The sequence below is a fragment of the Tyto alba genome, unplaced genomic scaffold (assembly GCF_018691265.1).
Source record: "Tyto alba isolate M040663 unplaced genomic scaffold, T.alba_DEE_v4.0 Super-Scaffold_1000006, whole genome shotgun sequence".
In the NCBI taxonomy this organism is placed as follows: domain Eukaryota; kingdom Metazoa; phylum Chordata; class Aves; order Strigiformes; family Tytonidae; genus Tyto; species Tyto alba.
In genome coordinates, this window is record NW_024881272.1 from 7368654 (window position 1) to 7385611 (window position 16958).

The 16958-nt window shown below is 48.6% G+C and overlaps 1 protein-coding gene across 1 annotated transcript in view; it reads left to right on the forward strand.

Annotated features, from left to right (window-relative positions):
- The window catches only part of PRRX1 (paired related homeobox 1), a 43373-nt gene that overhangs the window by 17279 nt on the left and 9136 nt on the right, over nucleotides 1-16958 (forward strand). The window contains exon 2 of the mRNA XM_032998541.2: nucleotides 16451-16626. Coding sequence (XP_032854432.2) covers nucleotides 16451-16626 — 176 coding nt within the window. The remainder of the gene's footprint in view (nucleotides 1-16450; nucleotides 16627-16958) is intronic.

Genomic DNA, 16958 nt, shown 5'->3' on the forward strand with positions numbered 1-16958 from the left:
GAGAGTACATTTAAAAGGCCTTTTTTTCCCCTACAGAAAGCTAGGAGAGGACTCCAGCGTCTGCCCTGTCAAAAAAGCCGTCTGACTTCTGGAGTGGGAAATGGCCAAGATTTTCCTGTGTGGTTGCTTCAAGTTGGGCATTTCAGCCTATAGTTAGGCGCCTGGCTGCAAGTGGCTTGAGCATCAAAGGGCTCTGCGGACGGGTTTAGCCGTCACACTTCAGCTTTTTTAAACTGGGCCAACTGGCTAACCAAAGACCATTACTACCAGGATGCCAGCTTTTGCCTGGCTCGCTAACAGAGTGCCCGAAGCCTTTATGGCAGAACTGTTGCTTACCGCATGAATGTGCCATGTCAGTACAGCAGGACCAAAGTCCAGTCTCAGCATTGCTGTGACTCCTTGAAGGACTGTGGCTCTTAATTCTTTTTTTTTTTCTTTTTTTAATTCTGGGGTCAAGTGAAAACCTGCGGTTAAAAAAAAGTACATCTCTGGCAGTGTGTGTAAGTCAGAAGGGTGAGACTCAGTGAGCTTTGAGGTTAAAAAAAAAAAATCAGAGTGAGGTTAAAAAAAAAAAATCAGAGGATGAACCAAGAGAAGGCAGAGTCTGTCCGGAGCCTGTCTCGATGCCAGTTTCCTATGGAGGCAGTCGTGCGATTCTTGGAGGGTCCAACTTACAGTGAGTGAACGTTTAGGTTGGTCCCGTATCGGCTGCTGCTGCTGTGTGTGAACAACACTGGGTGGCACAGCCAAGGCGAGGCCATCCCCTCTCCCCCAGCCCCCTTAAAGACTCGCAGATGCACTTAATTTCAAGCCAAGTGACAATTCCTGGGCTTTGAGGAGCAGGGGGTAACTCAAAGGCTGCAGACGCCACGCAGGCATCTGGGTTTTACAAGTGCTGGAGCAGAGCGTGCTAACGGAGGGCAGGCTGCCTGCCACAGGCCGCAGCTATGTGCAAAAAGTCTCCTTTTCCCCCTTTCAGTTTTGTTGTTGTTGCTGCACAATTCCCATGAATGGTTAAATATCCTGCCAGAGTAAGGTAAATGAAGGCTCTTTACCCAATAAACCCGTGTCTTTGTAGGTCTGCTGTAGCTTTGTGCCTCTGATTCAGGCTGGGAAAGGAAGCAGTAAAGTTCTTGCAGAGCACGGGGACGGGAGTGTTTTACCACCTCGCTGAGCGGGCTCTGGGTCTGTGGCAGGAAAACATAGCTCGGGCTGACCTCTCCAGAGCCCACTCCGAGAGACGAGGCAGAGATTGTTTCTGGACCAAGAATCTCTGTCACTTTTTCCAGGTTAACGGGACGGTCTTTCCCTTCCCCACGCATACTCTTGCGGAGTGCTCCCACATGCCCTTCTGCGTGGACACAGCGCTTGTCCTGAGCAAACATCAGGAAGGTTTCCCAACTCTGAGGTTTCCTTTTCTGGAGCGCTCGGCAAGCCGGAGTGGAAAGAGGTTTGAGGGCCTGGGGATTTTGCTGGCAGAGCTCTTTCCTCCTCTCGGGGAGGTGGGAATAATCCTGTGGGACAGGGGCAGCGTGGCTGTCTCTCGTTCTGGCACACAGCTGAGCTGTGCAGGATCAGGAGGTGATGGAGCTCCCGAATCACGACACTGGGAGCAGAGCCAGGTAACCCATCCCTTGGGCTCCGTGCCCTTCTGACCTCTCTGTGTTGTTGACTTTAGTCTGTCCCAGCTGAACATCCAGCCTGAAGGAATGAGACACTTCCCTCTCATTCCTTCTTAGCACTAATGATCTGTGGGGCTAACGAGCTTGGGGTATCTTGCTCCAAATGGAGCAAGACACTGCTGTGTGGCTGAGAGGTTCTTTGCAGCCCGGTTAGAGCCCGCTCAAGGCCGGCTCTGCCAGCTGCCCGTTGGCTCAGCAAGGCCCTTGCAGAAGTCAGCTTGCTGTGTCCCGAGCCCTGTGGCTGAACTTGGCAGATGCGTCAGCCCGTGACGGTTGGGGAGAGGGGTGTCACCGGTCCTAAACCAGGCGGCAGCCTCCCGAGAAGGGGCAGGAAGCGCCAAGTCCCCAATCCCCCCGCTGAACTGGCAGCTCACGCCGAGCATTGTAGCCGAATGTGTTTGCAGCGTTTTATGGGGCATAATCTGTTGTCATCGAAGCCGATGGCAAATTCCGTACTTTCTGCAGCTGACGCTAAATAGGTCTTTTGAAGGTTGTAATTTCTCGTTTAACCGATGCCAGTTGCAAATACTTTGTGCTGAGGAATAGCCCCTTAGCGCCAAATAAAATACAGTGGAAGTCTGTGGCATGTTTTTCAGCGTATTGTTAGTTACAGCCCTCCTGACAGAGCACATTCGATGCCGAAGATAAATGCTTGGGAGTCTCTTGCCAATTTATGTCCGAAAGGGCTTTTCTTGGATGTCCTCTTCTCTGTGGAAAATGTTTTTCTGTTTTTCCAGCAAACATTTAATGAGCTGTGCTTAAAAGAAAAAGAGGACCTATTTCAGGACCAGACCATTCTGCTTTAGTTCTCTCTGAGCTGGTTTGGGGCTCTTTGGGTGCTCTGATCTTTGCTACACCATGCTGCATGTCAGTGGTCTTTGCGTAGCAATTTGCCTGTTCCAGGACCTGCGTGGGGGATATTTTGGTCCACCCAGCACCACTCTGTAGTGTCCCTCGTGCCTGGGATTGAAGGGAACTCGCAGCTGACCTGTCTCAGAAAATCCAGGCTCCTTCCAGGCGGCAGGTAACAGTTGTTGGCATATTAGGACTCTGGATTCCCATGCTGGGATCTCAGTCTTTCCATTTGAATTCAATTTCCATGGCCGAGGGGCAGCCTGGAGAGCTGGTGTGAGTGGGCTGGGATGCGGGGCTGGTAGAAGGACATGTTCACAGGGGTGTGGGCTAGTGGTGGGCCCATGGCCCCGATCTTCGTGTCTGGCTGCTCGCCTGTCCCAGTTCGGCACTGCTGCCAGCACTTCCAGCACGTGGCTGGGACGTGGGGCTGGCAGGAGAGGACATTCAGCCTGAGCCATGGTGCCCATCCCGGGTACCCCTTGCTGGAGAGCTGAACGAGGAGGAGGAGGCGGGAGGAAGCCGCCTCTGACAGGGAGTCACTGCACACTCGCTCCTGCGACCAGAGAGGTTAGCAGAGATTTCCTAAGTGAAGTTGAAGGCTCTCGAGGTTTCTGTGAGCAGCCAGCTGCAGCTGAGCTTTCTTTCCTAGGCATGAGGGGATTTCAGAAGTCCCCGCAAGGAATGCTGTTGGTGGAGCGGAGTGGAAAGCCCATCCCGTGGCCGCTTCTGTCTAAATTGACTCGGACATCCAGGCCCTGGGTTGATGGTTCAGCAGGTCGACGAGGCTGAGGGAGCCGCTGCACTGCAGCAGTGGGGTGATCTGGGGCCCCGTGCAGGCGCTGCTCATGGCTCACAGCACGGCCGTGGCTGTAGCTGACCCGGAGGGGACCGAGCCTGAGCTTTGGGAGCTACGTGCTGGCTCGGCCTGGGGAGACCCTGGCACAGGGACGTGGTGGTGCCCATCAGCTGTTGGAGTAGTGTTAAACCTTGCTTTGGAGCCCCGCTAACCTGAAATACGTCCATCTGCCTTCATTTACGAATCAAAACCGACTGGTTTTCTGCCGAGTTAAGAGCAGAGCCAGCATGGGTTGGAGCCTCACTGTTAGCACTGATGATGCTAAATGCGGTCTGCAATGCTCACAAATACACCAGCTAGCACTTGCATATGCAACTGAAATGAAATATCTGCTGTGTACCTTTATACCATACACTGAAAGTGTTTTAATTACATGCTGTAATTTATTCTTCGTGGCGTGAAACTCAACAGCATGAATGGTATGACTGTAATGTGAATGCATTCCACTTCTGGTTTATTTTTAAGTGATTTGCTGTTTGCCTGCACCCCTGTAAGTATGGGATTACTAAATGTGTTATGAACAAAGAGAGTGGCACAACATATCCTCCAAGAGTGGGATGTCTAAACGGATGGGTGAGGCAAAGCAAGGATGGCAGTGGAGGAGCAGACTGGCTTGTCCACAGCCATTTAGAAAGCTGAAGCCGGAGGGTTGCCCTGGCTGCCAAATCCCCCCCCTGCTCCTTTATCTGCTGTCCCCAGCTTTGCTTTTTTGCTGGTTTTGTTGCCATCTCCCAAAGCTCTTCCCCCAAATACAGCTTCACTGAGAGCTGGGAGCATGGTGCGGGCTCCAGGGATGCGAGTCTAGCAGAGAACTGATGAAGTTGTGTCATCAGTCCCTCTGTACCCCAGGGCAAGGTTGAATTTGCACATGCTGTTCGACCTACGCCAGCCCTGACACGTGTTCCTCTCGCTCATTTTAAGGACCTCTGATGATGGAGACATCTGTATAATATACACTAATCACCCCTGTAATCTTGAAACTGGTGGAAGGTCATTTACTTATTTCAGGAGGGCTTTGATCTGGATGGTTTTAAAGCTACACTTACATACTGTGTTGAATGTGGCCCTGAGGCTAGGTGTGCTCTCTCTAAATACTCTCAAACATCATTGTTTCCCTAGTGAAAAACATCACCTAACTCCCATAGGTTTTACTGAATAGTTTTTTTATTACTTGGAGAACATTTTTTTTTCCAGGTTTCCACTGCAATTCATATTCACATTTCACTGTTTCTTGGCTTAAAAATACTTTGTACTCAACTTATTTTTACCAACAATTGAAGTAAAAGTAAAATATACATAATGAAATAACCATCAAATTATTTTGCCAGAGGGTTGATCAAAAATAAAAATCATAATATGTTTTCCTAAGGGGGGGGGGGGGAGGAAATAATCTGTTTAAAAATTTCTCATTAAACATAATTGGAATTTCTGGACGTGACTGACACTAGGAAGTTTGAAAAAATGCCCGTGCTAACAGGCTGGGGGACAGGAATTTGCTGTATTTGACAGGCTGTATACGAGAAGGATGCAGCACTGCAAACTCGACAGCATGGCTTTGCCAATGTGTCTAGACAGCCCATCTCCACGGGGGAGAGAGAAGCTTATTTCTTGGACCCTCTCCACCCGTGGCTGCTCCGAGGAGACCCAACCACTTATGGTCTCCCTTTATCAATGGAGATTTGCCATCCAAGCTCCGGGTTTGTGCTGAGCTTGCTCCGCTCTCGTTGCCTGGGGATTGATTATCTCCGTGAAGCAGTCTGGGTTCCTGCGGCTGGTGGGGCGCGGTGGCTGGGGCCGGGGGACAGAGCGCGGTGCGGGTGTGTAGTCGTGTTTCTCCAACTGCGCTACCTTGGGTGAGCTGTTGAATCTTTTGCTGGTTTTGAGATACTCCTCTGTTAGGCGAGGAGGTGCCTAGTCTGCCAACGGATGCAATTCATTAGCTAGAGGCTTTAAAAAAGGCCTAAATTCTGTTCAGTTGTGCTAGGACGCCAGTATTTGTCTGCCAGCCCTGCACCAGGCCGAAAGCAGTGTTTTGTGGCTGGCATATCCTGCGCCTCTCTACAGGTCCCCTAAATTGTCTGATCCTCCAGGTAAGAGTATCTGAGATTTCAGCCAGATTAAGGGCAGCAATCAGCAGGTATCCTATAATATATTCATCACCTGGAGGCAAAGATGATTATTCTGTCTTAGGGAGTGTCGTTTCCAACATATCTCTCGTTTGTCCCAATCCACAGGGGCTCTGACAGTCATTATTCTGCCTCCTCTGCTGGGAGTTGTGCTTTTCAAACTGCAGTGAACTTTGTGGAAATACAGAGGTTGCCATTTTTCAGCCTTTTGATTTAAAATCTCTAGATGATTGTTCAACTCTGGCAGGGAACCATTCAAAATACATTCCAAAATATTCATCATTCCAGCAGGCTAAGAAACATAAGATGTAGCAATTTATTAGCTAATGTGAAATGCATTCGGTGTTCAGAAGAGGCTAAGGATGGAGGTGGGTCTGAGCCTGATTTCCCTTCGCATCCCGCAGAGCCGGGGCGCGGAGCACGCTGGAGCCCATGGTCCATCCCACCTGCCCTCCTGTTTTGCCAAATGCTGCTGCGTCCTCTGAAAAGCCCCCAGAGCACAGCAGCAGTTTTGTCCCTCTTCCCTGACCCTTGACCTTAGAAGAGCAGGTTTCCACTTGGGAAGGAGAAAGAGTTGTTTTGAAACGGCCATACATGCTTTAATCCCTTTGCCTCCCGTAGCAATGCGGGATGTAAAGGTCCTTTATCCCCCACCCAAGGAGTGTGCTCCTGGTCAGGGTGCTCAGCTCTTGGAAGAGGCAGGTGGGCTGGATGCTGACAGCTGGGCTCAAGTTCTGTTATTTCTGGATCTGGGATGCCATCGTTTTTCCAGTTGTGATCAAGAGGGACCCATAAAGTGCATTAGCAGTCAAAACCTGGATTTCTAAGCAAAGCTCTGCGGTGGCTCCAGTCCAGTTTGCTTGGTAGGCACGATGGCAGTGGTGGTCTGATCTGGTCAAAATACATTTTTTCTTGGATGCTAATGAAAGGGGAGCCTTTGGGGAGCTGGTTTTGATGTTCTCGCTGTCATTTGCACTTCCCCTTCTCCTGGCCCGTGGCGCCCCGTGATCCCGGCACGGTCGTTCTGTGCCATGCAGTTCACAGTCCTGGATATTTCAACAATAAACAGATGAAATATCCATTGAGAACAGTGTTTCTGCCTACCGGTGGGGCCAGCTGGCGCGCGCATCCCACCAGTCATTGTCTGTCTGCTTGCACTCGTCCCGCATACCAAAAAAACACGGCCAAGTGAATTTCCAGATCTCGGGATGGGGCTGTTTAATAATGGCACTTCTCAGCAGCACGGTGGGCCTCCGCGGGGACCTGAACAAGCAGAGACATTCATGAAGCCAGTCAGCTTGAGTCAGTCTTTCCCGGTGCGGGTGGGAGATTTCTGGGTAACGTTTGCAGATTCTTGTGGCTGCCACAGTGTCTGGAAATGAGCCAGTTGAAAGGCCCGAAATGCCAAGTGGTTCATCTGCAACGTATATATGGACTGAAAAAATATACACCCCCCCCCCCCCAAACAGCCCTTGTCTGTCTTGGCAAAACCATTTTTTTCTCTTTTTTTTTTTTTTTTTTCCCCCCCTTTTTTTTCTTACCTGCTTCTTGCAAAAATATCTCCAATCTTCCCCATTAGAAATTTTTTCTAGATGAAGTTCATGAGGATTTTTTGCCACTTGTTTTAAATACAGGAGAAAATGTGAAAAAAGCAGGGTTGCCCAGAGTTCAGATGGGTGTGCAATGGGCGAAGGACTGCAGGGTCCCTGCTTTGTGGCTTCTGGCCAATGCATCCTACTACACAAGTACTAACAGAGAGGCACAACCTTCTGAATCCGTGGGCAGAAGTGGTTTCTTTCTATTTTGATCTCAGGAACTCCTCTGAGGGCTGGAGAGACTTTGGAAGGGCTGGGGTGTACGATCCTGAAGGGCTGGAGCAACCACAGTATTGTCAGCCTCAGGGCTCTAGTACACCCCATTAAGCCCTGGCCCAAGCACCAGCACCGCATCGTTTTTGCTCTCTCTCGAGGACTCCTTCCCGAGGAAGGAATCAAAATCCACCCCACACTCGGTCCCTACAATGAGGGAGTCTCCCTAACACGTTCTATATTTTATTGTTAAAGCCGTGTCCCAGCGGCTTGGTGTCAAAGGGAGTATTGGTCCCTGAAACCTGAGGCACCTGTTTGTGATTCATGTCCAGCTATAGGTCTGTGGGTCACCTCTGTACATAAAGAGAAAGGGGACACCAGGTAAATCCAACAGGAAAGCAGGTGGAAATAATATTGTGTGCCTTTTGTATAATGTGTAGCCCAACAGAGCTCACTGCAGGGGGATATGAGTGTGGAAAATAGATTAACTTGTCCTTTCCTCATTGTCATGGTGGTTCATTGCCACTGTCTCTGAGGCAGCTGGTATTCCAGGTGGATGTGGATACTGGCCTTCCTGGTGCACCAGTCAGCTCCTGCATGGGGAGTCCTCATTACATGGTCAAGCCAAGAGCAGTGGTGGCTCTTAAGAAGAATATTCTCAGCCATTGTGCTGGTTTGGATGTACACCACACACATGTTAGGGTTAAAAGGGGCAGCGTTACACAACTCAGCTTTTCAAGCCTTTGCAGAAAGGACAAGAAAGGGTGCTGAAGAGGAGAAGGATGTTATCTGGAATGAACTAGGGCAGGGAGTGGGCCAAGAGTGTAGAGGAGCGGCTTTGGAAATTAGAAAATACCAATGGAGCAGGGTGGAGGTTAGGAAGTTTGATCTTGGCTGCACAAATACCGTTCCTAAGATGAAACATCAGGACACATGGCATGGGAAGGGGAGCTGATGGGAAGAGGATGTGGGCGTTGAAAGTCATACCCTTGACCTTGCAAATCCATGACTTCAGACATGTCCAGCGCTGCCAAACGCACTGATCCCAGGTCTTGCCTAAGAATAAGGAAGGGGCTGTGAAGGCTGAGGTGCTCCAGGGAAGGTTTGGTGGTGGTACTGGCACCAGCGGCTGGACGTCATTGCAGCCGAGTGCTGCGCTGGGACGCACCGACCCGTTTTGAATATGATACCTTTGGGTATGGTGGTGGGCTTTGGCTGGCAGAGCTGGGTGATTGCATTTCTGTTTCTCTGTCATCGGTCCAGTGCTTCTGCAGCATCAGGCTACCCTAATGAGGGACTCAGGGAGAGGGGGACATGACTAGAGCCCCCTTGGATCCTGTCCCCTCCTGAGCCTGGTAAATCCACCCCGCTGGATCGCCGCCACGGTCTGGTGGTTTGGTCTCTTTGTCAGTTACAAAGTGCAGTCTCACAGAACATGATTTGCCGTTGGCAGGCTTTTAAAATATGTGTTTGCTTTTGATTATATATTTTTTTAAAAATTAATTTTCCAAGGATCAATGTGGTAATGCATATAAAAATTACAATATGTAAAACAAAGTATAAAAGCATACAAGGAATTCCAAACACATAACATACTGTGCCTTGGAGCTTATGAGATCCATACAGTGCTTATTGTATTATGGGAACACTCTGACCCCAAGACCCGACGGAAAGGCTTGTTAGAAGAGCAGGACTAAGCCATGTGCCTTACGAGCTGTAGGATGCCCAGAAGGAAAACCCTAGCGAATATAGAAGCAGAGCTGTTACAGCAGAACTCAGACTGGTCTGTGGGATCTAGAGGGACTTTCAATGGCTTCGTACCAATTTCTGGAGAAGGATGTATACTTTTGCCCCCACAAATATTGTTCTCCCAATAATTAACACTTAATGTCATGTCTTTCCAGGGAAAATCTCTGGATTTCCATTGGATCATGATCTTTTTTTTTTTTTTTTTTTCCAAACATCATTTCTTCTGTCATCTCCAACAAGTGGGAACATTGACGTGGTTAGGGAGGGGACACATCTTAGCTGCTGTAACTGCCCATGTGCTCTGCAGGTTCCCACCAGATGAGAGGCAGAGCATCGGAGCCAAAACCACTCTGAAAAGGAGTTTTGTCTCACATCTGCTGTAGGATAGAGCTAGTAGCTGCTAGGGAAGAGCTCATGCTGCCCTGTCTATGGGTCAGGAGTGGAGCAAGTTGGGGTTGTGGAGGACTTGACCCCCAGCTCTGCAGACCCGCAGAAGTGCAGAGCAGAGCACAGGGGATGCCTCTGCCCTCAGGTCCCTGCAGCACCCAGCAAGTCCAGGTGAAGGCTGTTTCCGTGCTAGAAGCTAGTCTTCAGGAGCTCAGAGGTAGCTACAGGTTCTCCACCAAGAAGGCGACAACCCCAAGACCTCATTCCTGGTGGGCAAGAGTCACCGGCTGGTGCTGTGCTGTGAAACCCACCTGGAAATGTCCCTTTTGGCCATGGTGCAGGCGGGAGGACCCTCTGCTCCAGCGCCTGTCGTGGTGGAGGACAACGAGGGTTTCACCGCCAGCACCGGTTGTACAGGACCTCAGTGAGTTCCCCTAGTCTGGCAGGCAGAGCCGAGCGCAACGGGAGACCGTAGGCACGCTATCCATGCAAAAACTATTCACAGCTCTGTAATGATATGTAATTGTTTGTATGCGGTCAGCTAAAAATTATCCTGATAGGTTCCACATTGCAGACGCTTCAGAGAGGAACTGCTGTAGTCACGCGGGTAGCACTGAAAATGCACACGCTTTTCCATTTACTATTAAAGCTCAGGTTTTGTATGAAAAATTCAGTTTTGCCTTTCTGTAGTTCCATGCTTGTGCACAAAATAATGTATTTTTTTGTGTGCAAAAATTGAACCTGATTAGTTTACAGGATAACCAAAACCAAAGGCTTTTAAAAGAAATACAGTATCTGTTTCTTTGTTTTCCCTTTTTTTTTTTTTTCTGTGTTCCGGGTGATCTTAACAAGACTGGAACTTCAGATACTTGAATTTTCTGTATAATTGAAATAAAGTTGAGGTCTTGAGCCCAGATGGTACAGAAAAAGAAACAAACAAATAAACAGCAAATGTTAGAAAAAAGCTCAGCCAGTGTTGTGTAATGGGAGAAAAATTACAGTTCAAAAATCTCCATAGTCTGACCTGTAAGCGCAAATACAAACCTTTTGTTATTGCAGTTGTACGGCTGGGCATGGTATCGCTGCTCGTCAGGGCTAGCTTCAGTATGTGACTTAATAGGCATCTCCTACCTTAACATATTTAGTTTTCTTTTAAGTGTCATCTTCGCTGCATATTGCCTACATTTGCAATGTCTGGTAGCATTTGCATACCCTGAAGTTAAACCTTATTTCCATTTGAAAATACTTTTCACGCATGGAAGTACATATAAACTGGAGTTTGTTCTCTCCTGGGAGCTTTTAGAAAGATAAGTTAGGCAGCTCCAAGCACAAAATCTTGTCTGTGTGTGGGTCCCCTTGCCCCTCTTTTCTCCCTGCTCACATCTGGCGAAGATGACGGATGCTGCTGGGCGATGGGCCGGGGGAGCGGGGGCCTTCTAGGCGATGCTCGAGAAGGAAAGCTGCAAACCAGTGATGGACCTGGCCGTCCAGCCTGGTCAAAGACACAGAAAACAGCCTGAGGGAAAATAGAGGTGCGAGGCTTTTCCCCGTTTTCTGCCAAAGTGATGTTCTCAGGCTGGAAAGTGGCTTTTCAGATTGAGGTCGTCTCATTTAGGATGAGCCGGGCTCAGCGCTGCGCGCTGTTGGTGTCTGCAGGCTCTTTTAGACGGGGTGCGATCTCGTCTTTGCGGGAGCGATGCTGGTGGGGCCCCTCCCCACGGGCAGCCCCCCTTTTGCAGCACGCCAGCTCGCCTCCAGCACCCGCACTAGTGGAAAATCACTTGAGACCCATCTCAGATCAGCTGGGGCAGGGCTTTGTCATCAGGTGGATTTTGTATGTCCCCGTCCCTGCTTCTCACTCCTCTCTCTGGCCCCTTCTTTTAGCTTTGATTAAACCTTTTGGGTTTGGTTTTGGGTTTTTTTTTGATATAAGTTGACAAGGCTGCCCTGCACCCGAAGAGTTGCAATATTTTTGAGGGATATAGTGAATCGAAAGCAAAGCAGAGCGTGAATAAAACTGGAACACGAGCCTGCAAAGGGCTGTAACTGCCTGGACAGCTGGTGTTGGGGAGAAGAGTCTGCCTGGAGCCAGGGGGGGACCCAGGGAAATATTTCTACTCAAGCTTCTTAAATTCTAAGTTTAAACCCAATAAAAAAAAAATGGTTTTCTTCCTTCTATTCTCCTTTTTCCTTTCTTTTTCCATCACTCTGAACAAAACTTTTACTTTTTTGGCTTGCTTTATTTTATTTTGAAAGAGTTTTTAGTTGCTAAGTTTTTAGTTTCTAGATTTTTTTTTTTCCCCCAGTGAAATAATTTGTCTTGTTTTTTTCTTTAATCCGTGCGCAAACTTTAGTGGTAACTTCTTATTTTGAAGGCTGCGGTTATAGTGTGATTCCTTATTTTCTTCCTGGAATCCTTTCTCAGTTTACAGTTTATATAACTGATGTGGCAAATCTTTCCTGCCTTACCGTATATGATATTACAGCTAAATGTCTCTGTCCCTCACTTAATTAAATCCAATTGTTTACTTTCAATTCGGATCCAATTAATGTACTATAATAGCTGGTTCTGGACTTAATAGAATTGGTCAAAACTTTTCGAAACGGCCCACACAATGTAAATCCCATCTGGAAATTAGTTTTTGTTCAGACCTGGAATGAAAGCAAGTATGTACAAGCATTCCTGCAAACTGGAAATCCAAAGTATGTTGCGGTTGCAAGTATTGGTGGAAAAAGTACTGATCTTGTAACTTATATGTAGGCATTTAGTTCTCAACTCTGTTTTGCTTTATAATGCGTTGTATTTTCAATGTGGCATCCCAACAGGAGCCGTCTGATGGTACCCCAGCGATAGTCACAGACACCAGGCCAGCCGCTGTGCAATAAAGAGTGTAGATCAGAGTGTCTTCAGGTGTGGATCTGCCTCATTGCAAGAGGAGACGTGATAAGCAAGGAAAAAAGAATAGGTCACTTCATACTGTAACATTTAGGAGCAATTAAAAACGCTTTGGTGCATCCTAAAAGTGTGTTTGTGTATGACACCAGGATTTGCCTGTCATGGGTGAATGTAGAAATAACAAAGGTAAACACAACTGTGGGAACAGGAAACAAAATCCCCCCAGCCCAACAGGAACAGTTGGGATTTTGAAATTAAATTCCCAGGTTTTCCAGCATCGGGTTCCTGAGAGAGGAACGTGCGTTTCGATCTCTCTGGGGGATGCATTTGCAAGCAGCTCAGCTTTTGAGAACGCTGCTTGTAATGAAATATTTCTGATTAAAAGAATGTTGATGAAAGACTTCTGACCCATCTAAAAAACTTCAGAGCTGTTTCCCTCTTCTCCGTTTCTGCTGACTCCAGTACCTAGTGCTGTCAACACTGTTTAGGAATACCATTTTTCAGTGTTCAGTTGTTTCCTGATAAAGAAATAATGGCAGGAAAAAAAAAGAGAAAATACCCTGCTGACATGTTGAGGGCAGCCGGTGACTGCTGTGAGCAAGGTGACATTTGCAGACACCTAGGGTTTAGGTGTCTGCTATCCCTCATTAGCAGTTTGTAATCAACATATGGTATGTCTGCATGGCAAAACGCAAGGAGTGATCAACACAGCAGTGCTCTGGGCTACTACCACTATTTTTTTTTTTTTTTTTTTTCTGCTACCTAAGTAACTCCTGTAGACATTTGAATCTAGCTGTGCTGTGCAGTTTCAGAGGTGCGGTGAAAGGAGATCTCAGAATCCTGACCCCCCTCCCATCACAGGTTGTGCTTCGCTGTTGAGCCATCTCCATCCAGCTACGTCCTGGAAAAAGGGGGTGACTCACGTCCCTGCTCCACGCCAGCCCATGCTGGAGGGGCATTAGCCAACAGTGACCCGACCGTGAGTCACTGCAACACGGCCACTGCCTGCAACTTTCCATTTCTTGGCCCTGCTATTTTTGGGTCCGGTAATTACGAGGTGAGCTGTGAATCACCGGTGTCTCACTTTACGCCGGGAGGAAACCGGGCAAATTGTGTTAACGTGCTTGGCAGGAGGGATTCCTGTTCTCCAGCGTTTTACAGGCTTTGGCCCTTCTTCTCGCTCCCCAGAGCAATGTGCTCACCCTTCCTCATGTGTAACTGTCACGCAGGATCTGAGCAATGGCCAGACAGCCTCGGGCTTGTGCTCTCCCAAGCTGGGTGTCATCTTCAGGGCAGGAACTGACACTTCAGAGGCCTGGAGGGGATTCCCAGGGGGCCCCAAAGGCTTTTATTGATCCGGTCCACGTAGGCAGGGTTTGAATTAGAAAATAGCATCAAATGGATAACTCAGACGGTGGCCAGACACCCGTGTTGACATTGGCCTCTACGGCAGCTGGTCTTGCAATGTTTTTGCCGTTCAGCAGGATGATCGTGCCCCGAGGGTTGTTCTTCACTCTTTGCTGTGTGATGTGGTGCACCGCAGCACAACTACGTCGAAGCTCAAGGTAGAACCAGGGGGAAATCGCTGGCACTTTTTGTAAAGTCTTTGATGATCAGTCAAGTGAGGAGCGTGCAGGACTTTCTGCTTCTTTGCAAGGGACAGACCCTGCGACAGCGCTAAACCCCCCACCAGGTAGAAATGCACGCATGGTGTTTTGCACAACCAGCGGTTAAGCCCTGTCCCACTGCTTCACCTCTTTGCTTCCCACCACTTGAACAGGATAGATTCACCTGTAGCCTTGTTTTAATGCCCCAGGATTCCTACACACGTCTGTTTTTCTTGCACATTCCTGCCTCTGCCAGTCCCTTCCCAGCTCAGCTTTGCAATTTAACATAGCTGTTAAAAACTGACCTCCAAATGCTTCCTCTCAGATACAAGAAAACCAAGGGCATGTTTTTGCACCCAGGAATCCCCAGGCTGGAGAGGAGTCTGCTGGGGATTGTCAGGCTGTTGGAGAAGGATTGGGGACAGAGGAGCTGTAAACCTGCAGGAATTTGAATTTTTGAATAAAAATCTAATAATTTGAGAGCAATGTCCTTTTGGTCCCAAATGGATGGGCCTCGCTCCAAAGGTGTTCAGGCGTAGTAACTGTTACCAGATGGGCTGTGAAAAGCAACACAAGCAGGTGGTGAGGACAACCACCATAGACTTTGATTTCCTTGTCAGCCTCTCCCTGTGCCTTACATACCCCCTCGAGAACAGGAGGATGTGGGGAGCTGTCATACTTTTATATGTCAAGAGGAATGACCATTGAGGGGATATTCTGCAACTGTATATAGCATGTCAAGCCCTTGGACTGTCAGTGGTGAGACTGTCGTCTGGGCCGAGGTGCGCAGTGATTAACTGAACGTGAAAGATAATTCGCTAGCACATGCGTTGCAATAATCAATATATTTTGATGCATGCTGTCAATGTGTACTGGCTCAGATCCTCCCAAGTGTAACTACTGTTCTTCCGCTTAAGACAGTGGGACCACGCTGACATTGCCCACCTGGGGCTCTGCCCGGTGTGCTTGGGAACGTTGAAGTCTGGGGCTGTAGAAGCACAAAAAAGCCTTGATGATATTGGTGGGACCCCACACGTACTGGAGCACTTGAAGAGAGACAAGTGCAAGGCGAGGACATACCAGTCCCTGCAGCCTGAACGGGGCAGTTCTGGGGAGACAGCAGTAGCCTCATGCTCCTGCCAGCTGTGGCCTTGCTCTCCACTTCCTTTGGTGTGGCTTCCCACCGTCACTGAAGTGTTTGCTGTGCTGTGACTGGTGTGATGAGTGAACGTACTTCGGTACAGGTAGAAGCAAAACCAGTGTCATAGCTTCCAGCTTGTTCTAATAAAGAGCATTCAAACCCCTGGAGCTGTTGCTCATTGCTTGCCCGTGCCCGTGGCTGCCTGTGCATTGATAGCTCCATGACTGCTGCTACATCAGCACGTGCAACAGCACTGGAAAAAGGAGAGGTGGTACAGAGCAGATATTCATAGTTATCTCGGCACTGATGTTGCTCCAGTGACCGTAGGCACAGGCAGTATTGATAAGTGTGACTCCAGATGTATGGATGTACCGATTTATTGCTGGAGTAAATACAAACCAGGCACAAAACAATATGTGCTCTTACTGGACACGTTGTTTGTTGTTCACCACCTTGCTGGCCTGGGCAAGGCAAGGCGGGTGCTGGAGAGTGCACAACTCTTCTTCGGTCAACAGTGTCCAATGTGCTTATGCTCAGTCTCTCCCTGACTGGGTTTTTGCTTTCCAATTGCAATGCTATCCATGTCTGTCTGACTGTATTTCCATGTCCTTGGCTTGCAAGCATACAAGTGAAACTGGCTTTTGTGCTTGTCTCTTGTTCAGGCCCGTATCAGTCACGCTTCGTTTCCACTGTCTGACACCTCTCTGTTTGCAGCTCCCCATCTCTGCCCAAATTGACACCTCTCGGTCTGGATGTGGGGAGGATAAGAGAGTGCAGTCCTCATTTGAGCCAAATGGAGCTACACACAGAGAATGGCATTACCTTGGCTGTAGTCAAGCCCAGAGTAATAGCCATTTCCTTGTGCTTCCCTTACTCAGAGGTGAGCACACCTTCTCACAGTCAATAAGAGCTGGCGCAGGACTCGTGCGCACCCCAAAGGGTTGTATTATGTCCCAGTAAGGGCAGTCCTTGGAAATTTGAAGCCGAGAGAACAGGGGTTCATGATTCTGTGTGGTCAGAAAAGGTTTCTAGGATTGTCAGGAATGGAGAGATGGATTTGGGACATTTTTGTTTCTTTTTAGAGATAACGAAACTGAGGCATGGGATAGCTTGAGAGAGCTGGTATGTCTTATGTAATTGAGCTGGGAAATAAATGCTTGGGGTCAATGCACTTTCCACCTCCTTTTTACATGGGGACTAACACCACATGGTTAAGGTGTGGTGTTGAAGTTGCACAAGCCCCTTCCTAAGTCCTTTCTATCTTGAAACCTTTGAGGTTTTTCACCCCATTGCTGTGGGCTCTTAGCTTTCTAGCCTTTCACATCCCCAATTGTCTCTCCTAGATGATCAGCTGAACTCAGAAGAGAAGAAGAAAAGAAAGCAGAGAAGGAACAGGACTACCTTCAACAGCAGCCAGCTCCAGGCGTTAGAAAGGGTCTTTGAGAGGACACACTACCCCGATGCCTTTGTACGGGAAGACCTTGCACGCAGAGTCAACCTCACTGAAGCCAGAGTTCAGGTAATCACCACAGCTTGTATCCAGACACACCTCAACTGGGGGGTGTCACCAGGCCATTCCAGTACAGCAGCAGAAATTCTCAAGGTCTGCATGGCACAGTGGGGTCACCAAGCTTCTGGGTCATGCTGTGTTGCAGTCCCAAACGTGCCATGCCTTGAGGAGGACTGCCAGGCCTGATCTGCCACAATACTTACCACCTGCCCACTCAGATGCGTTCATATGGTTTGTTCAAGGCCAAGATGTTGGATGTTATGTGCTCAGACTGTTCACATTATCTGGAGCTGCTCAGCTCTTAGATTGCAAGCCTGCACCTTCTGAAGGTCAGAGCAGAC